The sequence below is a fragment of the Lotus japonicus genome, chromosome 2 (assembly GCF_012489685.1).
Source record: "Lotus japonicus ecotype B-129 chromosome 2, LjGifu_v1.2".
In the NCBI taxonomy this organism is placed as follows: Eukaryota; Viridiplantae; Streptophyta; class Magnoliopsida; order Fabales; family Fabaceae; genus Lotus; species Lotus japonicus.
The window spans coordinates 86,071,723-86,096,069 of NC_080042.1; the positions used below are offsets into that span (position 1 = coordinate 86,071,723).

At 37.1% G+C, this 24,347-nt stretch overlaps 2 protein-coding genes across 5 annotated transcripts; both read right to left on the reverse strand.

Annotated features, from left to right (window-relative positions):
- Window positions 1–439: 439 nt before the first annotated feature.
- Window positions 440–23,195, reverse strand: LOC130740444 (tRNA ligase 1-like). 4 transcript variants are annotated; one of them, XM_057593047.1, is made up of 28 exons: window positions 22,928–23,183; window positions 22,242–22,682; window positions 21,503–21,553; window positions 21,297–21,379; window positions 20,931–21,030; window positions 20,068–20,146; window positions 19,317–19,440; window positions 18,688–18,794; window positions 18,352–18,480; window positions 17,961–18,025; window positions 17,688–17,852; window positions 17,187–17,347; window positions 17,022–17,053; window positions 16,101–16,264; window positions 15,361–15,440; window positions 14,164–14,229; window positions 13,719–14,008; window positions 12,554–12,661; window positions 12,195–12,292; window positions 11,518–11,578; window positions 11,139–11,215; window positions 10,969–11,040; window positions 10,813–10,889; window positions 9,855–9,935; window positions 2,266–2,421; window positions 2,070–2,172; window positions 1,743–1,901; window positions 440–1,136 (listed from the first exon to the last, which is right to left on the reverse strand). In XM_057593047.1, exons 1-28 carry the CDS (start codon window positions 23,069–23,071, stop codon window positions 747–749), a joined length of 3,663 nt encoding a protein of 1,220 aa, XP_057449030.1. In that variant the 5' UTR covers window positions 23,072–23,183; the 3' UTR covers window positions 440–746. The 4 variants fall into 4 exon arrangements, with proteins under 4 accessions (XP_057449030.1, XP_057449031.1, XP_057449032.1 ...); XM_057593048.1 differs by lacking the exon at window positions 2,266–2,421 and having other exon boundaries at window positions 22,928–23,182; XM_057593049.1 differs by lacking the exons at window positions 21,297–21,379; window positions 22,928–23,183 and having other exon boundaries at window positions 21,520–21,553; window positions 22,242–22,341.
- LOC130740445 (uncharacterized) lies at window positions 7,865–8,977 on the reverse strand. The gene has a single exon (XM_057593051.1). It carries the CDS (start codon window positions 8,975–8,977, stop codon window positions 7,865–7,867), a length of 1,113 nt encoding a protein of 370 aa, XP_057449034.1.
- Window positions 23,196–24,347: the final 1,152 nt, after the last annotated feature.

Consider the following 24,347-nt stretch of genomic DNA (forward strand, 5'->3'; position numbering starts at 1 on the left):
GTGAACCCTAAAAGACGAAGCTAAAAATAGAGAGATTCAAAACTCAGTATTCTGAATATTCAAGTAAACATTACATCCTCAACATACACTTATGATGATGAAGGTTTGATTTTTTTTTGAAAGAGATGAATGAAGGTTAATGAATATGATGATTCTGTTAGTTATTAGATTATTCATCTATCATTGAAATGTTTTAAAAATCCAGGAAACACCACATAATATACATGGGCATGCCCATCCAATCTCGCCGAACCCGATAGCAAAGTGATCCTAGATCCAATTCAAAAGAGGACTACATCTAAGTTTTCTTTATCTCTTCAAAGTAATATTTTTGCAATTTACTTAACCGAGGGACTAAAACCAAATCACGCTTGGGAAAGAAAAACATATTTAACTCTTTATTTTTATCTACCTAACTGTCTTATTTGAAATTTCAATCTAACTCACTTACCAGGGTAAAAAAATAGATTACACAACAAGAATAAGCCATGAAAGGCAGTGTACAACGAAGCAAGTGAACATAAAATGAATGATCTATCTATCACATGGAAACCTCAAGGTGGAAATCCGGACCATAAATCATACTCGGCTTTCTAAAAGCTTATATATACACAATTCCTCAGGACAAAATGCGCTCCTACAAAAAATTTCACCATCATCTTCTCTAAATAACCATGATCTTGTAATTTTTTTAAAGAAAAAAAAATGACCTTTTTCATTTTAGAAAACTGAGTAGCAAAAAGAACTCAATAAAATTCCATTGTGCCATATATACTGATGGGAGGGTTGAAGTCAATCCGATTTGCTTTCCCCTCTGCAAACAACTGTGGTAACATGTTGGCATCCTTGGCTGCAACCCCTTCACCAGTCCATAAGGTAATATGGGGCCACGCATTTTTTGAAACTATCTTATCACCGTCCACTGAGCCAGGACAAGCTTCAAGTGCAGCCATTTTATCTGATAAGAGCAGTGCCGTCAACTCCACGGGTACCTTTATATGCAGCCAGAGACCATAATCAGCTACAGCTTTGATGCCATGACTTCTTTTGTGGGCAAGAGTCAAATGAGCTCGATTAAGATTCTCTAAATGGTTGCCTTTAAGGAATGCATCAATCTTGGGATTCTTCTCGGCCAACTGCATACATATTATGGCATAAATATTATCACGTCAGATACTGTTTCCTCAATCCTGGGTATATACACATGGACTAATGAACAAAGCAACAGACTTTCCATATACAATAGCAACAAACAAAATGAAAATATGCTGCAATATAAAGCTAATATCTCTCGCTTAAGATAGAAGTGAAATAAATGGTATAATTGAGAGTCATTCTTATAACTGCAATCCTGCCACCTACATCGCAGAATTCAGCCAACATTTTAGACAAGAAAATCGCTCAGTTGGTCAAGTCTCTTGATCCACTGGTCACAAACATGGCTTGGTATATATACACCAAGTATAGGCTTAAAGCTAATAAAAGAGAAATAGAGAATATATAGCATGGTAGTTTTCTTTACCAGCTTCTGTCAAAAACAAAAAAGTTTCATTTTACTACTCAACTTAAATTTGTTTCTAGCTTGCCATTCAAGCTGTGTCCATCTTACAAGATTTTATACTTAAAATTCAATAAAAACAGACGTTCAATCAATAAGCTCAGCGTCCATCTTCTGAGAAAAATAAGTTGGTTTTGCAAATAACATATCAAGTATAGAGAACAAAATGCAACGTTTCCCTTACATTATTAAGGACACCTTGAATTTCTGCAACTGGCACACTGATTGCAGCAAAAACAATGGCACCAAGTTTCCTCGTTTCGGTATCTGGTGCTGTGTACTCTCCCTTAGCAATGTTTCTCAATTGTTCCGAGACTTGCTTGACAGCAAAATCAAATGGAACCTGCAGATTTTTTTAGGGCAAACCATTGTAGTCTAAAGCATAATTGAGGGGTTTTAAATAAATCTCTAGCATATTAACAATATCTAAATATTAAAATGAACATAGTCAATAACAGAGAACAAGAAGAACTTAGCAAGCGACTATAGGAAACTATAATGATACACTAACCTGAATTGAATTAAAATACTCAGCAGTTTGATTTAGAATATCCCGTAATTGTTTCTCCCATTTTATCCATTCCTTCGCGTACGATCCCTTGGTAGACTCTAATCTATCACAATAATGATTAAGATTGACAACTTCTCAGTTTACACCAAAAACATCAAAGACAAGGGGGTTATAAAAACAAGGGTTAATCGTCTACTTGGCCCCAGTCTTTGTCTCGCCGTCTGAAATTAGTCCCTCCCCGGAAAATTTGCAAATCTGGGTCCTCTCGTTTGCAATAAGTCTGGAGCAGGTCCTCGCCGGAGCCCGGAGCTCCGGCGAGTGATGATTTGACTTGCTGACTGGATTAAGTATGCTGACGTGGATTAAAAAAATAAAAAAATAATAAAATTAAATAACAAGTCAGAAATTTAAATTTAATTACAAAAGTAAAATCAATTAACAAAACTAACCCTAGTTTAATTAATAAAAATTAAATTAAATTAGAAACCCAAATCCAAAAGAAAAACATGCTGCTGAAGTTAAACCCAAAAATACCCAAATCCACATCTCAGTTCATCATCTTCATCTTCTCCACCACATCATCTTCATCCCTCAACCTCTGTCTCTTCCTTTCTTCCTCCACACACTTTCTCTGCGGATCTCTCCTTTTCCCCTTTTTTTCTTTCTGGCAAAATGTCTCTCTCTCACTCTCACTGAACAAGAATATGCAATGGAAGGAGAATTGCAGAAAGCATTTCTGCACCAAACCCAGATGATGAAAACACCCCAAATGAACCAAAAACTGAAAGGCAACAATGAAGGGAATAAAAAATGTGAAACCAAACCCAAGACCCAAAAAAAAAACCTTCACTTTGATTCGCTAGTTTCTTCCAAATTAAATTGTGTTGTGAATAATGGGTTGTTTTCAGATTTTGGAAGAAACAATGGGGTTGTTGAATCTGGAACAGGTTTGGAAAGAGGTTTCTTCCACTTTGAATCAGGACTTTCCACCAAACACCACTGTCTTTCTTCTTCTTCTCTATCTTCTTCTCCTCAAAGCAACTCTCTGTATTCCCCTGCTCCACCACACGTCACCGCCACCATTAACCTCAACCCCACCGCCACCATACCCACCCACTCCCCACCGCCACCCAAAGAAGAAGATGAAGGGTGAGGGAGGTTGGAGATAGAAGGAAAAACAGTGAAAGAAGAGCATGTGTGGATGAGGCAATCTTGAGTTTTGAGAAAGAGAACGAAAAATTGGGGGTGGGAAAGGGAGGAAGAAATAGGGATGGAAGAAGAGCATGGTTCTGGGTTTCTGATTTTCTGGGATATGGGTTTACTGAGAGAAATCCCAAATTGATTTAGGTTTTTTTATTTTATTTGGGGGGAATTGATTTTTTAGTCAGATCAGGTTAGATTTGTTAATAGAGATTAATATTTGGACATTGATTGGGATTAGTTAGCTATTAGGGTTAATTAGGAAATTTTAATTAATTAAAACTGATTTGTATTTATTTTTTATTTTTTTATTTTTTTTCCTTGACACGTCAGCCTCATTTATCCAGTCAACAAGCCAAATCATCACTCGCCGGAGCTCCGGGCTCCGGCGAGGACCTGCTCCAGACTTATTGCAAACAAGAGGACCCAGATTTGCAAATTTTCCGGGGAGGGACTAATTTCAGACGGCGAGACAAAGACAGGGGCCAAGTAGACGATTAACCCAAAAAACAATAAGCCGTTGACAAATTGTTGCCATCCATTTAACATATATGAGAATGCTAGCAACTCGCTCTTTTGAACACACTCTTTGACACACTTCATATAATTGGTTTGATTTTTAAAATGTCAGCACATTAAGTTAGAAGATATTGATTATTTTTAAAATAGATCAATCAAAGGTATTGTGTGTGAAAGCGTGTTCAAAAGAGTGTGTTGCTAGCACTCTTCTAGCGGATATTACATGTCAATCATGCTTCACTTACGGCAACAGCATGACAACCATAGGATGTAAAAAAATCTAGTGCATTGTAACTGATAGGTATTCAGAGAAAGATGAAGAATGAACAGAAGGAAACTTGTATTATTTACTAGGATTCTGGTGAAATCACCAAGAATCAGTGTAGAAACAGTACAGAAAGAAAGGAAATAACAGTGATAGCAGAAGCAAATTCGAGAGTGCTTCACTTCTCTCCTAGTCCAAGATTAATCCAATTCTAGCCTACCCCCCCTCTCTCTCTTCCTTTGGTGTTTATACACACCACCTGGCCTGATTCTCTGCAAAGGGAATCTGCCAGCTTACAATTAGATACCCTACTCTCCTAAGGTAGTGGGACTAATGTTTATCCCCACTTTACCCCTACGCTTGTAAACCTTAGAGTAATCCTTGCTCTTACTAGAGATAAGGTTCCTATCATCACTCCCCCCTGGGAAAAACACCTTGTCCTCAAGGTGGAATGTTGGGAACTGGTTCTGGAACTGCTGCAGTGACTCCCAGGAATTCTCAAAATCAGGGAGGTTCTTCCAACTGACTAAGAGTTCAGTTTCCCCAAAGGGGTTAAGTCTGGAGTCCAGAACAGCTGCTGGCTCGACTTGTAGCTCCCACTCTTCAGATAAACAATGGGGTAAAGGTTGCACCTGAACTGTAGGAGCCAAGGATTTCTTCAATAGAGATATGTGGAAGACTGGATGAATCAAACACCCTTCTGGTAGCTGCAATTTGTAGGCCACAGGGCTGATCTTGCCAACCACTTCAAATGGGCCATAATACCTAGGACTGAGTTTTTGATTGGTTCTTTTAGCTAGGGTCTGGAGTTTGTAGGGCTGTATCTTCAGATAGACTTGATCCCCTAATTCAAACTGGACATTCCTTCTATGCTTATTGGCTTGTTGCTTCATTAGATTCTGAGCTTGTGCCAAGTTTGCTTTCAGCTCCTCTAGCATGTTGTTCCTTTCAGCAGTTAATCTGGTAACCTCTGCTACTGCTGTGGAGGTCACATCACCTCTAACTATAGCAGGAGGGTCCTGGCCATAAAGAGCCTTGTAAGGAGTAGATTTGAGTGAAGAGTGGTAATTGGTATTGTACCAATACTCAGCCCATCCTAACCACTTAGACCACAGCTTCGGTTTACTCCCTGTGAGACACCTCAAATAGGTTTCCACACACCTGTTGACCACTTCAGTCTGACCATCTGTTTGTGGATGGTAGGCTGTGCTATATTTTAATTTGGTTCCTGCTAGCTTGAAGAGTTATGACCAGAATGAGCTTAGGAACACACTATCCCTATCTGACACAATAGTTTTAGGAAAGCCGTGTAACCTGACCACCTCTTGAGTGAAACTTTCTGCCACAGTTTTGGCAGAATAAGGGTGTGACAGGGCTATGAAGTGGGCAAACTTGGTGAGTCTGTCAACCACCACTAGTATGGTATCCTTTCCCATGGACCTAGGTAGGCCACCTATAAAATCCATGCTAATATCTGCCCAGATTTGTGAAGGAATAGGCAAGGGTTGAAGTAGGCCTGCAGGACTTAGAGCTTGGTACTTGTTCCTCTGGCATACCTCACAACTCTGGACATAATGCTGAATTTCTGACCTCATATTTTCCCAGTAAAATAGAGAAGAAATTCTCTTCATGGTTCTGAAATTGCCAGCATGCCCTCCCACTGCAGAATTGTGAAATTCTTCTAATATCTTAGGTATCCTTGAGGATGTTTTGGGATCACCATTCTGCCCTTAAAGTATAAGAGTCCCTTTCTATACTCAAAGTCTCCTTGTGACTCTGGATTAGTGAGTAGAGTTTGGATAATAGTGCTGTACTTGGCATCTTGGAGTAATTCTTCCTCTAACCCTTCCCACTCTTGGCACTGTGCAGTAGATAGAGCAGAAAAGTTAAATTTCCTGGATAGAGCATCAGCAACCTTGTTCTCTATCCCAGGTTTATATTTAATTGTGAAATTGTATCCCATCAACTTGGTGATCCACTTCTGTTGATCCTCACCCATTATCCTCTGTTCAGTCAAGTATTTGAGGCTCTTTTGGTCTGTGTGTATCACAAAGCTCCTACCTAATAGATAGGGTCTCCACTTCTGTACAGCTATCACAATGGCCATTAGTTCCCTTTCATATACAGACTTGTTCTGATTCCTATCAGAGAGAACCTTACTCATGTAAGCTACTGGCCTTCCTTCTTGCATCAGTACAGCCCCAATGCCCTTGCCTGATGCATCAGCCTCTATCACAAATTGTTTGTCAAAATTTGGAGCTGCCAGTACAGGTAAGGTAGTCATGGCCACCTTCAGCTTCTCAAATGCTTCAGTGGCTGCTTGGTCCCACTTGAAGTTATCCTTTTTCAAGAGTTGAGTAAGAGGTAGTGCTGTCTTGCTGTATCCCCTGACAAATTTTCTGTAATAACCTGTCAGTCCAAGAAATCCCCTAAGACTTTTCAAATCCTTAGGTGTGGGCCAATCAATCATGTCTTTGATTTTGCTTGGATCTGCAGCTACTCCTTGACCAGAAATTATGTGGCCTAGATATCCTAATTGTTTCTTCCCAAAGGAGCATTTCTTCTGATTTACTACTAGCTGGTTTTCCTTGAGCAGTTGCAAGACTTGTCTCAAATGATCTTTATGTGCTTCTTTATCTTGGCTATAGATGAGAATGTCATCGAAGAAGACAAGGGCAAACCTCCTTAAGTATGGCTTGAGCACCTGATTCATTAAAGCTTGGAAGGTGGATGGTGCATTGGTTAGCCCGAAGGGCATGACCACATACTCATAATGGCCCTCGTGTGTCCTGAATGCAGTTTTAGGAATGTCTTGGTCTTGCATCCTTACTTGGTGATATCCAGACTTAAGGTCCAGCTTGGAGAATACTTGAGCTGTCCCCAACTCATCAAGTAGCTCCTCAATAACAGGGATTGGGAATTTGTTTGGGATTGTCATTGGAGCCCTATAATCTACACAGAATCTCCAGCCCCCATCCTTTTTCTTCACCAAAATTACAGGGCTGCTATAGGGACTATTGCTAGTTCTGATGACTCCAGAATTCAGCATGTCTTTTACCAATTTCTCTATCTCATTCTTTTGATAATAAGGGCATCTGTAAGGCCTGATATTAGGGATGGTAGCCCCTTCTTTTAAGGTTATAGCATGGTCACAATCCCTTCTTGGTGGCAGTCCTTGAGACCCTTGAAAAACCTCTGGGAATTCTGCTAGAATGGCAGCCATGTCATCTGAAATTCTCTGCTCATCTTCTGTATCCATTAGTGGATTTTCACATGTCACATAGAACCCTTCTCCCTTGTTTTGCAAGGCTTTGCATAAAGCCTTCAGTGAAGTTTGAGTACAGCTTAAAGAGGGGTCCCCTCTTAGCATCATTTTCTGTCCTTCAACCTGCCATTGCAAGGTTAATTCTCTGAAATTTGCCTTTATATCCCCTAGACTGGATAACCATTCCATGCCCAATACTAAATCTGTTCCACCCAATTCCAGGACATAGAATTGTTGGGTCAAACTCAACCCTTGCACTAGCAATTGTAGGTCCTTGCAAACCCCCTGATTCTGAATCTTATCTCCATTACCAATCTCCACTTCATAGGTCACAGTCTCGGTGATGGGTAACATCATCTCTTTGACCAGTCCCTGTGATATGAAATTACTTGTGGCACCACAGTCTATGAGTATGAGGATTGACCTTGCTTTTTCCCTCTGACCCAGTTGACCTCGTAGCTTGAAGGATCTACTGGTGGTGATGCCTTCCTTGCTCTTGAGGGATAAGAGTAAGGTTTTGTGTTCTACAGCAAGTTCAGATTCTGCTTAAAAGAATTGTCCATCTTCTTCTTCTTCCTCTTCATCTACCGTCTCCATCAACACGAATTGGTAGTGCTTCATTTTGCATACATGCTCCCTGTTCCATTTTTCTCCACACTTGAAACATAGGCCCTTCCTGCTACGATCCTGGAGCTCGGATTGAGACAACCTCTGGCCCCCCGTCCACTTCTTCTCTTGTCCCTTATTCTCCCCTGTTTTAGCTTCAGTAGAGCTTTTATCTGCACTTGATTTCTCTGCAGTTGTAGATCCTGCAATTTGGCTCTTCCACTTGTTTCCATCTATCCAAGTCTGATGTGCTTTGCTCGAGGATACTCCTTTTTCCTTCCATCCTCGCTTGTCCTCATCTCCGCCCTTGCTGTTGCGCATAGCCAGATTTTTCTCTTCCAATAACAGCGCGCGGTCCATGATCTCCTCCAGTTTCCCAGATCTGTACAACTTCAGCTCGGCCCTGATTTCTTCCTTGAGGCCATTAAGGAAGATTCCCTTGATGATATCTCGGTCAGTGTGACGCAGCGGTGCTGCGACCATCTCGAATCGTTCACGGTACTCCATCACACTTCCGGATTGTTTGATGCTCAATAATGGTCCAAACGGGTTCTGCACTAACCCGGGTTGGAACCTTCGAACCAGAGCCTCCTTGAACGCTTCCCAAGTGCGTTCCGGGGTCTGTTCTTCCCACCATTGGAACCAGTTCAGAGCACGTTCCTCCATGGCTACCACCAGGAGTCGCACTTTCTCAGTATCGTCAACTTCGTTGAGTCGGAAGAATCGCTCGACCCGAACAATCCACCCGTAAGCATCATCCCCATTGAACACAGGGAGATCGATCTTCCTTCCAGTGCGAATATGCCTCCTCGGGGAAGCATCCTCGTGTCGCAGCGAAACAGATCGGGAGCTACGAGAGTCATCGCCGGAGTTCGACGAGTGCTGACTTCCCGAGCGGTGACGGCGACGGGGCGTTCTAGATCTGCCCCTGCTCCGGCGTCGCGTCTGTTGGAGCATCAGCTGTCGGAGCTCGTCGACAACAGTCATCATCTCTGAGACGTTCTTCTCAACGCTCTCCATACGGTTCTCCATTTGTGCGCGGGTGAAGGTCATACAAAGCTCCCTTTGGATCGGGAGCTCTGATACCAATGATAGGTATTCAGAGAAAGATGAAGAATGAACAGAAGGAAACTTGTATTATTTACTAGGATTCTGGTGAAATCACCAAGAATCAGTGTAGAAACAGTACAGAAAGAAAGGAAATAACAGTGATAGCAGAAGCAAATTCGAGAGTGCTTCACTTCTCTCCTAGTCCAAGATTAATCCAATTCTAGCCTACCCCCCCTCTCTCTCTTCCTTTGGTGTTTATACACACCACCTGGCCTGATTCTCTGCAAAGGGAATCTGCCAGCTTACAATTAGTTACCCTACTCTCCTAAGGTAGTGGGACTAATGTTTATCCCCACTTTACCCCTACGCTTGTAAACCTTAGAGTAACCCTTGCTCTTACTAGAGATAAGGTTCCTATCAGTAACACAAGGCTCTTTTGGGGGTGTCTCAAGACTTGAAATGCAAACAATAATAGAACCTTTTCTGTAGTTAAATACATTTGTCAGAACTTGAAGAGTGAGGTATTGAAAATCTCGGAAGTACTTGTTGCTGATATGCAAAGTGCTATCCAATGACATTTTGCTGTCTTCAAGTGTAAAAGTAAATCAGGTTCTTTGTTTACTCTTATTGCCTGACCACTTCGAATCTTTGATATATATATATATTCAGTCAGCGGGTGAAGCAAATGGTAATGGGTATGACAATATATGTGTTTTAATCTAAATTACACCCTAATACCCACTTGATAGAGGTTAGAAGAAGTTACAAAATCCTATTGTTGTTGTCATCATCATAGCAACAACCAAGTTTAATACACATCTGAAAACCAAAAATAGCGTGATATGCCTATGATATGCATGCGGAATCTAGTATAACTGACCTTCCATGTCTTTTAGAGTGAAGCTTAAATAAATCAATTCCTTCCTTCAAAATGCACTGCACTGCTTCAGGAAGAGGATTCCTGCACAACAGAAAAAACACAACAAAATAGTAGGTATTACGAGAGAAGAAGTTTTAATGAAGCAAACAGATATGATATTCTCAGACTGCTTAAGGATTTAATAAATATGTCAGCAAGCTGATCCTTGAAACAAACAGAAGAAGTTTTGATGAAGTTGTGATGATGCCAGAAAGAATCTTCTCTCTTCAGTCTGATAAAAGCGATAAACAACTTCTTTAGAGACTAGATTGAAGGAGAGATGGAAATTTTATCACACATTAGCTTCATAGGACCAATATCACAGAACCGATACTCTCGAATTAAATGTTGAGATAAGATCAAAATAGGAAGAGAAAAAAACTTATAGAAGAAGATGAAGAAACTCTGTATTTTTATTGTCTGAATCATGTTTGAAAAGGAGTAAGGGCCTCTTTGGATATTAAAGTTTATTGGAGCGTATCTATTTAAAAAAGCACTAAATAAGTTCCAATAAAAGCTTTTTTATTTGCATCAAAACGGGCTCTAACTCTTATTTAGAAGACCTAAATGATTAGTTTACAAGAGAAGCTATGCTAACTGTCTAGATAACTAACTAATCTGTTAGAAATAAACACTAACATAAATTGCCAGCTGTTGACAGCTCGGAGAACAAACTTACAATTCGAAATAAGCTAATACTCCTCCTACCTCTAACTACAAACTATACAATGAGAGTCTTTCAGTTTTTTCACAGCCTCCTCCTACCTCTAACTATTGGTCAATGGAACAAAAGTCAATATAGACAATGACAGAAAGATTAGGATACAATTAATACATCCAGGCTGTAAAATTAATTTTAGAACATTAAATAATAAAAACTGAAATGAAAGCACTGGCACTGGTGTTAACACGAAAGTACCTATCGGATTTAAGTAATGGCATCTTCACAAGTGACCCAAAACGCTCAATTAATTCACCCTCAAACTCTTTACGGCTCTGGAAAGCTTTGGCAAAATCAGCTTAGAAAACATTAAAATATAAACAAAATGAAGTAGCAATAAACGAAGCATAATACCTCGCCATCATAAAGATCATAAAACATTAACAGAACATAGCCAGCATTTGGAGATGCCTTGTCAAGATTTCCCTTAAAAAAATTGAATAGTCAAGTTAAGTTAGTGGAAGGTAATAAAAAATTTATAAAGATTAGGGATCGTATACTCAGAACGTCAAAACTATATATACCGGGTGATTGACTCGTTGAAGAACACGAAACATAAAAACAGCTAATGCATCAAGAGAAAATGGATTTGAATCAGTTCCTGCACAATAAAATACAAAAAGGAACATATTAAGATGATAATGAAGCAAAATAAATCAAGTTCTTTATTACCAAAAAAAATAGTATGCCACAGCCGTCACTTCTTACAGTAACCAAGCTAGATCACTAGCATTTTTTGGCGCATTTCTAAGAAAAACTAAAGCATATGAACCAAAAATGGCATGCAAATGCTTCCAAATTGTTTTATGTTGTGATGGTAGATATGTGCATAGATTATTAAATAAAAAAATTAACAACAGACTTCATCGATACAAACAATTTCAAGATTGTCAACAAACAAACCTTCAGATTCAGGCACAACTGGGACAGCAGATGCCTTGGTCCTGAGACACATGTCTTCTATCTGCATATTTGACAAGAGGAACTTATTAATAAAGAGCAATTTTAGCAAGTAGATAATACGAAGCTGACAACTAGGAAAACATGATACTATAGAAGGGTTAAAAAACCAAATCCTAACCCCCTAAACTAGTTTTTGGGCAGAGTTAGGCACAACTTGAACTCCAAGACCATGGAAGAGAAATATGGTCTTATAAATACATTACCACTAATGATAATTATTGATAAGATTCGATCGGTAACTATCCAATATAATTCTACCATCAAGGGAAGGGTGAAAATACTAAACCAGATCCTACAAGTACCTTACCCCCCATGAGTGTTTTCTTTTTCGTTATTTATATATTTCATTAGTATTTATTCATTTAATACATAATCATTTAAAATAGAATTTCATAATTGTCTTTATTTCTTTCATAACATTTGATATAAAATATAAATGATATATTAGTATTATTTCATATTAGAATTTCCATTAGCATATTTTTTTCTATAAAAAAAATAAAGAACAAAAAAGAAAGAGAATTGAAAACCAAGGGAAAAGGAAAAAAGGAAAACAGAAAGGGGGCTGGGGAGAAATAAATTCAATAAGTGATAAGTTGGAGGCTTGGAGCACTAGCCTGTCTCCAAACTTCTTTATTTGGGGCATTCTTGTCAGCAAGCATTATAGAATTTGGTTTCTTTCTACGCTCTTCAGCCACTTTCTGCCAATATTTTCCTGTTGATACTCCACATAACTACATATTAGTTATCAAACCAGAATTGACCTAATAAATATATAATTTATTCAAGAATCACAAGTATTATGAAACCAAATTTAAGGTTTCACTGATAACAGTCAAAATTCACAAACAATAATTCCAGCAATCATAATATATACAAATAATAGAGTTACATAATATGGATTCGAATCATGCTAAGGAACCTTAGCAATTTAAGAAACGTCAATTTTAACATTCTTACTTAGGAGAAATTTTACCTTTGATCAGATCACCCATGAGACTATGAACTGGACGATCATCTCCTAGTCCTCCTTGGGCATTTAGCAATTCTTTGCAAAGGGCAGACTTGGCACAACCAGGTATTCCTGAAAGGGAGAAACAACAAATGCTGAGCTGCATAGCAGTACTAAAGGAAAATATGCTAATTATGGGTAAACCCACATCAACAACACTATAATCAATCATGTCTAAATTACACCACAATCATTCAGCGAAAAGATTAATACAAAGCATCCACTATAACCCTGTATAAAACAACATAAAACCAATTGACCATATTTTAACTTTCCTTCAAACTCTTGCAACTCAAAATTTACATGCTTTTGCTTATAATTTCAGTTAGCGTAATATTTTTCTGTGCTTTTACTTTGATTGACTGACTACTGAGACATGAGAACCTAATAACCTTGGAAGTTGGAACTATAAGTTAACTCCAACACCTTGCTCTTTACAAAGCACTAGGCTAAGCAGGAGGAATCACTAAAGGTTTAATGACTCGTATCTCATTAATTTCATCAAACACTAACTGGAATTGTTTTCGATGCACTATAACAGTTCATGAAACAGCGAAGCAGCCAATCAATCAACTTAATAGAATTTAATATAAGTGATTAGGACATCGCCCACATACATCTTTTTAAGCGGAACCTCCTCAGAGGTTGTTGGACTTGTGCTCCTTCATCTTTTTAACTTGAGTCTCAGAGCCCTTTTTTTTCTTTTTTATTTCCGTGCTTTTTTTGTTCCGATTTTATTTTATTTTTCTTTTATTTTTGATTTTTTTAGATCATGAGCCGTTAGGCCTTTTCAGCTCTGATACCATATTAGAATATATATAAGTGATTAGGACATCATCCACATACATTGACCACAAAACCTTAAGGCACTTAATGCAATGGGTATGTCCTCAACTTATTTATTTATACAATGTGGGACTTCTTGAGTCAAACTAGTATTACTCTAATAATACAACTAGAAGGCATATTTTATATTGCTTCGTCTACCAAAGATATAAGAGTAAACTTATTCTTAATATTCATATTTCTAAATACGTAATTGGAGGCACTTGATCTTCAATGGTTTAAAATATAATGATCAATCAAATGTAAATCTAATTATTGGGGAAGCGAACAGTAAAAGAATTACCGGGAAAGAATACAATCAACCCTTCGTTCTTCGGAACTGTGTCTTTGACTGAGATACTAGGCCCGGATGGTGCCATATCTCGCTCTGCCACAAGATCACCTTCTTCATCCTGGCCTTCCTCAACAATGGCCAAGAAATCTTCAGTTCTAACTAAACTACCGGCAGAACCTATTAAGGCTTGGTTCTGTGGGCTACGTTTAGCAAACTGTTCAAGGAAAGGTTCAGCTTCACTAAGATATATTGATGATGACAATTGCTTATTTCCACACTTCCTTCTTATATGCACAGCCCTGTAAACAGATAAAATATAAGTAGCTGCACCAACCACATTAAGAAAATGATAAATAGACGGACAGAAAGGCACATAACAAGAGAGGAAAATGACTCTAAGCAGAAAGTCAAAATCATAGTGAGGGACCATCAAGAAGAATGATTCAGGAGCTACCATTCATCAAGCATCTTGCTAAGTTCTTTCTGCTTTCCTGGAGAGGTTCCCCATATTTTCATTTGTCTGTGACATTTAAAAAGTAAGGGGAAAAAAGTAGTTTAGAATTAGATTGCAGCCTTGGATAAAAAGTATACAATCATTGCAACTTCATATCTTTTACAACAGTATGATTGACATAACGGCAAGTAATATCTCAAAATCCTCACGTAATATATTGCAGCATCAACATGATATCTAGCTAAATACTGAATTAGGTCCATAGATACTAATCAGAAATTAGGAGAAGAATGAAACTATGAAAGCAGAGATAGGATTTTATGGATGAGAACTACCATAGCACTGGACCCAGCATAGTGTTGAAGACAAGCTGCTGTTGTTCCTCTCAAGTTTTTGAGAGCCTGAGATCTCTCATACAGTCATACCTAAACCACAATATCCCTAATCCCTCCTCTCCCCCCCCCCCCACCCTCTCTCTCTCATCCCCCCTCTCACTCTCCCAGTTAACCAGAATAGCACAACTGCCATGCTGATAGACCAATACCAAGATAGTTGTCAATGGATCAAAGGATATACCATAGATTTAAGATTAATGTGAACTTGGTTTTTATGATTTTGAAAATTTGTTTCAAAAAGAAACTTTTTCAGGGTATGGGGTACATGATAAAGTAACTTCAATGTCTAGCAGAGACAATAACAAATCAAATTCAGAATTGGGCTGGCTTCTAGAATCCTTCTAGCTTGAATCCTAAGGTTTACATCTCCATGTATCTCTCCATCATTTTGTATGATGGAGACAAGGACTTAAACTAAGAGACTTGTGGACAGTGGTACAATATATTCTCCAATTTTCACCTCTATGCTAGGATTTCTGTGCCTCTAGCTAAACTTGCATTCCATATACTTTGTTTTACTTCTACTAAAGTGGAATCTGTGTGCTTCCAAGACTTATCTTCATGTCTCTAACTTGACATTTATTTTTTCCCTCAACTTTTCAAATATGACTATATCATCCAACTGGATATGTACATGAAACTATCATAGGAAATCAGCCAATAATCCATAGTTAAACTAGTTATGAAAATAAAGCAAGCAAACTAAAACATATATCACATCTAAGTAGATTATAACATATATGACATATCTCATCCTCTAGGAACTACACTTCTGGTATCAAGTGCAAGCCACCCAGATTACCTCAGATAATAAGCCTTGTAAGCACTTTGACCTTCTTTAAACAGAACTGGTAAGCCATTTCGAATGAGAAAGGTTCGCAACTGGCATGGAGATTCAAAATGAGAAGAAGAATAATAAGAATACAAATTCACTAGAATAGAGAATGTAGTATAAATATTAGACATAATCATGGACTGAAGAGCCATTCCTATTTCCTAGCAATAACACACAGGTACAAGAACTTTTAATGAGTATTATTTCAAAGCAATTCTAAAAGCTAAGGTAAAACAAAAGGCACCAAATGGAAGCAATGATTCAATGCAGATATTCTTAAAAAGCAAGAAAGATGCTTCGATAAAGAACACTGGGATATAATTTAATGCATAAGTTGGAGTTTGGACCCCTTCTGAAAGATTATTTTTAGGCTGGTGTTTTGAGCACACATGATGTCACCAGTAGTTCCTACACAGAACACATTAGCACTGCTTTTCGGATTTCAGTTTCTCTCTTGAAGTCCCATACCTGAGGACATTATTTTAACTATGGGATTGTGTAAAATATAATGCACACCCAACAAAAAGCAGACAACCTACATTGTTGCCACTTGATAGATTTAAACCACAGAAAAGAAAAAAGACAACGTTATCTAAAAGTGGTAATAAAAGTTATATATACTACAGGCCTCATATCACCACACAAATTTATAACTAAAATGATTATATTGATGCAATTGCTCAGAGATCTAGAACATGGATGTTTACCTTATATGTAAGAAATTTCAATTTGACCATTAAATTTGCATCTTCATCAGCAAAATCATCTTTCTCAGAGCTAGTACTATCACTTTCATTTATACTGCTTTTCATAGAAATTTCAGCTGCTTTCTCCTTGTTTGCTTTAAATAAATTGATGTCTACAAAAAATCCTGGAAAGACTAAGGAGTCAGAAGGTTGTATAAATCAATAAGCATAACAAGCAGCATATATCCTTTTTTGCACAAATCATTATCAACGTGATATAACCGTGTTTCTATTGGTCATATATATAATCATTTAACGTTGTGTTTTGTTTCAAAGGCTAAAATTCCAATTTTTTTATTGCAGCTTCATGAAGAGCATATTATCAATCTGGTTTACACATCACGGATTTCAGAGTCACTTCCAATAAATTTTAAGACTAATCAAAACCAAGGTCTCAGGTATCAACTATCAAGCCATATGGACTCGTAGCAATTGAGCACTCAAGTGTCCACTAAAAAATTTGGCTACTAGTTACTTGTGACACACTCTTCAAACATCATTAACCAAACAAGAGGTTGATTGTTCTTAATTTAGAAGTATTATTATGTACGATTACTTTTTCTTTCCCCAAAAAACTTATGAATGACTGAAACTAGTTTAGTGCTCAAGAGCTTCTTGAGAATCTTAACTGTCACAATAATTTCCATTTCAAAATTCCTGCTCCATAATCTAGGAAGTGATAAAATTGTCAAACACATTTTGAATACAACCATTTACATCTATCGAATGCAACTACTGAACCTGAAGATATAACAAGAAGGACAACTACATGTAGATAACAACATAACCTAATATCCTAGAAGAAAGCAAGAAATATTAGCTTAAGAAGTTTGCATAAATGAATTGGATATTAGAGAAGTGGAAGTAAAATAAAGTATTTACCTCGATACAGCGGCCACAATCCAGGTCTATGCCTGAAAGTACCAAACATTTTGTACCCATATCAAGGAAATGTATGTTGTAAAATAATTAAGATGTTCTAAGAGAATATTTTAGGAAATTAAACAAGCTGGGTTATTCAGTGGAAAAATCATATTGAAAATAGACCTCATCTCTTTTTGGTATCGTCGAAAAGCAGAATCACTGTGTACATGAATGACCATTTTGTAAAACACGTTGTCGCTTGATATGGCATCAACCTTGTGGAAGTTATGATAACATTTGAATGCAGCAGGGAAGCGTTTTTCCCTCATCAGTCGAATAATTTCCTGATTCAAATTCAAATAAAAGCTATGACTATGAACTTGGCAGAAAACAATTAAGCATTTTTTAGAAAAAAGGTGGAATCATAAACTGCAGAGCAAAATTAAATGAAAATGTCAACAATTCTTAACTGGGAGGCCCTTTAAACCATGTGTTGAGGAAGCTATTTCAGACATGAAAAGGCTTAATTACAGGGAAACAAATAATTTGAAAGGCATCCAAGTAATTTGGCAATATATTAAAAGCCAGGATATACAAGCTTGCACATGAACAAAGTTTAATACTTGACGAAATTGACATGATTCCATGTATAAGGTTATATGATATAAGAAAGCCTAGACTGACCTGCAACTTTTTTGTTGAATAGTCTGCAGGATGGGCTTGTAAAAATTTTGAAACAACAGATCTGTCTACATTTCTTGAATGAATATCAGCACCATCAGTCCCATACCAATCTGAATAGTCAGGACAAAAAGAGCTGCCAACACTCTCGAGAAGTGCTTTTATTTGCTGCAGAAGCATTCCAAATCACAAAATTGAATTACTATAAAACCATCTCCTGGAGTGACAAGAATTGCAATACTACTTCTAATCATGGTAATGTAGTTTACCCTATACCTGCTTTTCATCAGATCTATTTGCTGCACAAATTTCCCTTAGACTTGGTCCGAAATCAAGGGCAACTGAAAGAAAAAAGATAAATCACATATTTAGTTTAAAGTTTAAACTGCAATCTGTGCTTTGACTAACATTTAGGAGTTTCAAAAGAAAGTGTCTTGGACAGGGGGGAGGGGTAAGTAACTGTTACATCATTGAAGAAGTCCTATTTTTCAGAACTGCTTGGACTAAATATTGGTTTTATGATCCCAACACATACTTAATCATATTTACTAAACAGTCAAGCATATATGACATAGCATAAAATGAATATATTGATAAATAACAAGGCATTCAACTAAGAAAACGATAGAGCAGCTTGCAACAATATTTAGAGAATCAATCAGCATACCTCCATCAGCAGGTGGAGGAGGAAATTCTTTCAAAACTTTTTCAATATGGTTTGAACTCTCATGACTCACAAGACGAGCAACAAGACCCTCTAAAATTTCTCCTTGGGCTTTTACATGGTCTTTTGAACCTGCAGTTACAAAAGTATATCTAAATATGCAGTGAATAAGACAAAGAGGTCATGCAAAGAGAATGGATACTTAAATGAGACTAGTAATAGTAGAAAATGAAATACTAGAATCAACCATGTTGAACGGAATTGAAACAAGAAGAAATACAAATCTATAAAACTACGAAGGATTACATTACACAACCATGCTAAGCTTAAAACTCATACCTGGTACAGATACGTCTGCAATTTCATCAAGAACCTTGCATACAGACGTTGCAGTACCTTCCTCACATAAGGCATCATAGGCAGCAAAGAAGGAAGAGGCTGATTTTCTACATTTACATAAAGGTGTGAAAATGAAACCAAATTTTTCTTATGCTCTTGAAGACTTTCAGCAGATTATATTAAGGATAAAAATCTAAGCCAACATGTTTTACTTGACATAAAATATGATCAACAGAACACTTCTCGGTAAATAATAAAATTAGCTCAACAGAATCTATTATATAGTAATTTGAAATCTAATTAAAATCAACCAAAGAAAAGGAATCATAAGAAATTTGTGTACTAACATTCTTTAAAGTACAGCCTACAGTTCTTAAGACTAGACCAACCTAACAATAAAAAACAGTTCTATTAGTAAAAAAAAAATACCATTACATGAAGAAAGAAAAACTGATGTCAAACACCTCTAAGAATTTTGTAAATAGAATACCAACACCAACAAATCAGATTTTATTCAAATCAAATTACAAATTTTGAAATGTCATATTTAATGTAAGTCATTTAGAATATGTCAAGTAATAAAGGTCCTCTATTTATATTTTTAATCAACAAAAATCCTAAATGTTCACCTTGTTGAAAACAACCACACATGATTTGTCGGTAGGCGCCATTTTCTGCAAAAAGCAATTATCTCAGGAGTTGAATAGAACTTTGGCTTTCCATTTCCCAGTTCAGTGACTGCTGTAACTACCACTGCTCAGAACAAGAAAAACCAGTGAATATGAGATATGAAAGGAAGTTATTCAAAATTCCGTATGAAAGGCGTCTTTAAACAAAAATATTCTAAGTTGGAAGCGTTGTTGGTTTCTTACATGCAGCAGACAATTTCCATGTCAGAAATAACTCAAAAAGTATTGCAAAAATTTCATTCCCTTTTAACTCACGGTCCTGGAGAAAACTACGAGTCACCGTGCTTACAATTACACTAATGGTAGAAATCAGACACATAGCCGTTACTGAAAGATCTCACAAAGGTGTAGACCATAATTAAAACAAAAACACACACAAAAAACGTATGAAAAACGGTAACCATAGCTATAAGCCTATAACCATACAGCTCAGCATATACATCTGTATAATATTCCTTATAATTCAACATCTGAAATCTAACATAACTACAAGCAGATAATTTAACCTTGATTGAAAATTTAATACATCAAACTTGGGCTTATTTCGTTGAGACAAAGTAAAATTAATCCTTTTTTAGGTAACAGTTTGAACTCTTTCTCAGTTTGTACCTAGCTCTTCAACTGCAGCTAAAAACGCTAGTGTTCAAAATACTAGGAATTTTCTGGAGCCCATAATCTAAAAGAATATTACCAAAATCTTCTTGCGGACGCTGCCCATGGTCTCCAAGTACAGCTGTTACTAGTTCCATTGATATGCACATATGGTTTCTCTGTAAGAGAAGACAATAGTTATGTTTATTTCTTGATCTTGAGCATGAACTTATACTTGAAAGTTAAGTGAACTAGCAATAGAATGCTACACCCATTCACAGCTACAGAAGGAATATAACTAATAGCCCTATTAAGTGAAAAGTGCATGTTGATAGGGGGAGAAATACATCAGTCAAAATGACAAACAAAATGCAAGTATGCCGAGTTCCATAAACAAGAAAAACAGAAAATCAAATGATCATAAATCACGTGCTGAAAGATTGACATTTTATTCACAAGCTAATTGTCCATACATTTCGATCATCAATCCTGAAAGTGATTTAAAAGAACAACCAAAAAAAAGTGGTAGAAATTTCAGCAAATAAAGATTAGCAATTAATAATAAATATTCAAATTAAGGTATTTTAAACCATTCTTCTAAAAACACTACAAATTGAACCAGACAACCAGGACATGCACCTGGAATTCTGCAGATAAAAAGAAAAGGTCTAAATATGCACATAGTGACCAAATGTTTGGGACAGAAAATATAACAATCTTTAACTAAATATATTAAGCAAGTCTGAGCATCTTAGTAGAACATTTTTAAACAAAATTTAAAACTTAGAAAAAATAGCCTGCACTCCCTTTTCTAATGCCATGCTCTAAATATAGTTATTGTTGCCAAACATATTTGTAGCTAAAACTGGTCCCATCATTGAAGATGTTTTTGCTCACATCACTGCAGAATCCTAGAGATGATATTGAATTTCATCCTTCTTTATATATAGTTTATATTTTTACCTCAAGAAAATTATTAAATTCAGCCTGTTTTTTCGAAGCTTCAGTTCCCCAAGCCTCACGAAACATCCGCCCAAGAACAAATACACCAACAGCAGTATATCTGTACAGAAAAAACGGTATGATAAATAAATAGCAAAAATTAGCCACACAATATGGGATAATAAAGTAAAAGTTGTTTGGAGAAAGGGGTGCACCACAACAATCATACTCCTAGAAAATCATTTATGTTAATTTCATGCTATTCACCATTTATATAATACTGCATGACCATTAGTCGTAACAAAGGAAAAACAAAGAAAACATCAAGCACAAAATAAATATAAAGGGAAAACATAAATAAAGAAATAATCTCTCATAAGAGCATACATATTTCCAAAACTGTTTTTTGCATAAGCTCCACCCTCATGGCCCGCATACATAAAAAGAGAACCAGAATGTTTAAGTGAAACCTGCACATGCAAGTCAATAAAATCAAGTCAACCACTGAAAATGAATAAAATCAAAGTTTATCCAACTAGTCATTCACCAGAAGGAGAAAAAACTTTACATAAGGTCAACAACAATCACCATACCTCTAAGGTAGCCAAACCTTTTGATACCATCTCAATCATCCTTGTCCTGGTCTGTAGGCATATAGAAGACAGACAAGTAACAGTTTAAAAACAATAAATAGATAGGAAAATGCAGGTAAGAGAAAATTACCCTATCCATACAATCATCAATTATATAAGTTTGTAAAGAATAAAAAAAGAAGCAAAAACCTGATTCAGATTCAATAAATGTGCTCTTTAATATTTCTTCAAAGAAGTATGGATTATCATGCATAACAACAAATCATGTGGCTGTTGGGACCATTCTCTTAGAGTCTAGTCTTAAAAACTGTGATTCTTTCATCCCTGAGAGAACTTAGGCTGCTAGCAAATGTGCAGGGATTTGGAGTGCTAGCACTGAGCAGAGTATTTTTAACTTAAAGAGACAAATTCCTTTATATTTTAGCTAACATCCTCCATATCAAACAGAAATCCTTCGAAGAGATAAGTGTATAATTCCCGAATCATTTATCCCATCCTCCCGACATCCTAAACTCCAGAAGGAAGAAACGTGCCACGTAAGGTTCCACAAGAATTATGTTTAATTGTCTAGACTAGTACTATCCCACTAGGCTGAAATTTAAACAAGCAATACATTTACAAAGAAAAAGCATATAAACTATGAAAGTTCTTCAGAGTTTCACATAACACATTTCAAACATATAAGCTCAAATCAGAAAAACAAAACAGGAAAAAGAGCAATGGAAAGTTCATAATATACCTCTTGATCTGACTTTTCATTCTCAAATTTGGGGTAGAAAGTTGCTCTGATATGTGCTTGTGAGTAGGTAGAGTTGTCCACTTCGAATTTTTCCAACAGATTGCCTTGAAATAACTTGCTCAAACCAGCACTACTAATGCTACTCTTCTGAGGTGAAGCCACACCAGTAGCATCAACCCTTGCACCATCAACCGCGACTTTACCCGCCGGTTTGTTGTCAACTTCAGTTGCAGCAGTAGTTCCATATGATTTAGGTTTCCAAATTGCACCCTTATTAGCATGCCCTAACCCCGTTTGCTCACTGTTTTCACCAATATGCATTCCGGCAAGCTTGTTAGAAACAGTTTCAGAACCAGTTGCAGAATCTCCCATAGTCGATGATAACGGCGCCTCATTCTTCGGTTCCTCCTTCCATTGCTGGCCACCGTGACCACCACTTCGCTGCAGCAAAATCCTCAACCAATTAAACATCATCATCATCATAGCGTTTTCCACTAAAAAACTAGCACCGATTCACAAAATTTCACAGTAAAACTAAGCAAATGCTATAATCGAAAATCAGTTATCGACGGTTATCCTGAACCTGAATCAGTTGCGTAACTGAAATCAGTTATCGACGGTGATTTCTACGTGAAAAGTGAAAACCTAATTTGACGGTGCGGTGGGAGAATGGAGGGAGTACGTACCTGATTGAGAGGCATTGTTGAGGGAGGAAGGGTGCAGAAGAAGCGGTGGGAGGAGGGGAGGAAGAGGAAGGTTCTGGAAGTTGAGAGAGGGAGGAGGAGGATGCGGTGGGAGAATGTGCAGAGAAACTTATGCGGTGCCGACATTCAAGAGAGAAACGACGAGTGAGTGACTGAGTGAGCACTGACTCGGCGGTTTTTCCAGAAGCGGCGTTGCTGCGCCAGAGAGACCCGGCAAAAGGGTAGTAACTGTTTGTTGGAGGTGATGCCAAACACAGAACACGTGTTTGCAGATTAATTACCCTGCACGCGCGATGTACATGATTATTATATTATGAGATTGTAAAGTGATTATGATTTATGACGCAGGCTTGCCGCGCGTTTTGATGAAGATGTTGCGCGTGTTTCCGACTTTCCGGTCTGATGCAGGAGCAATTAAATTAGGAAGTTATTATTTTTAGTATTTCTAAATAAATAAATTTAGGATTTATTATGTTTTTTTAATTAAGTTAGAATCTTTATGATCTTACTTATTTTTTGTTAGGAACTTATTTATTTTCAATTAGGATCTTTTATTTTTCATTAGGATCTTTTAGGATATTATTTATTTTTCTGTTAGGATATTTTCTTTTCCTATTTAAGCACTTGAAAGGCATAGCCTATTTCAGGTTATTATTGACAATCAAAAAAACGAGAATTTTCTCAAATCTTGGTGGATTCCGGTTTTCTGTTACTTAGGGTTTTGTGTTTGCAAACCCTTGTGCATTCCGCTGTGTCAGATTATAACAAGTGGTAGAGTGACATGAGTCCATTTTTAGAAATTTACTTGTGAACATCACAAAGTCACAGTTAATTGCAAAAGCGGTAGGTTCAACTAGAATTAATTGTCAAATGAAATGTTAAAAAAGTTATTAACACTTATTAATTATTAACTGAGATCAAAGATCTTGTGAGCCGGGATTGGGCAGTGGTACACTCCGGGAGGGGAATTTTTGTGCGGATTTCCTTGTGAAACATGGGACTAGTCAAGATGAAGTGTTGGTGCTTCTGTCAAACCCATTGGAGGGAATGAGTTTGCTGCTCCTTGTTGTTTCCTTGGGGGCCTCGTTTGTGAGATCATAGTTTTTTCTTTTCTTTAGACCATGTACCAAAAAACTGAGAGAGTGACAACTACAGTTTATCAAATTGACTATAGAAGTATTCAGATAGGGTGGAAATAGGTCAGGCTGTACGTCAAGGGCTTACAGTCTGGTTGTCAAAGGCTTAGCCTAGCTTGACTCGTTTATTAAAAAAGTCAAGCTTGTTTGGCCTGATAGGTTAGTCCACTTATTTTTTAATGATGAGAGCGAGTTTGTATTACATCTTTTGTTAAAAAAAAACCAAAGATTCTTATAAGAGCTACAATTTAAATATTTTCCTTGTG

Coding starts and splice junctions, on each gene's coding strand:
- LOC130740445 (XM_057593051.1), bottom strand. CDS start 8,977: ATGACCTTCACCCGCGCACAAATGGAGAACCGTATGGAGAGCGTTGAG.
- LOC130740444 (XM_057593047.1), bottom strand. CDS start 23,071: ATGTCGGCACCGCATAAGTTTCTCTGCACATTCTCCCACCGCATCCTC. Junction 18,795..19,316: donor GTGTGGTTGTTTTCAACAAG/GTGAACATTTAG, acceptor ATGTAAATGTAG/AAAATCAGCCTCTTCCTTCT. Junction 11,579..12,194: donor ATAAAGAAGTTTGGAGACAG/GCTAGTGCTCCA, acceptor TCAAATATGCAG/ATAGAAGACATGTGTCTCAG.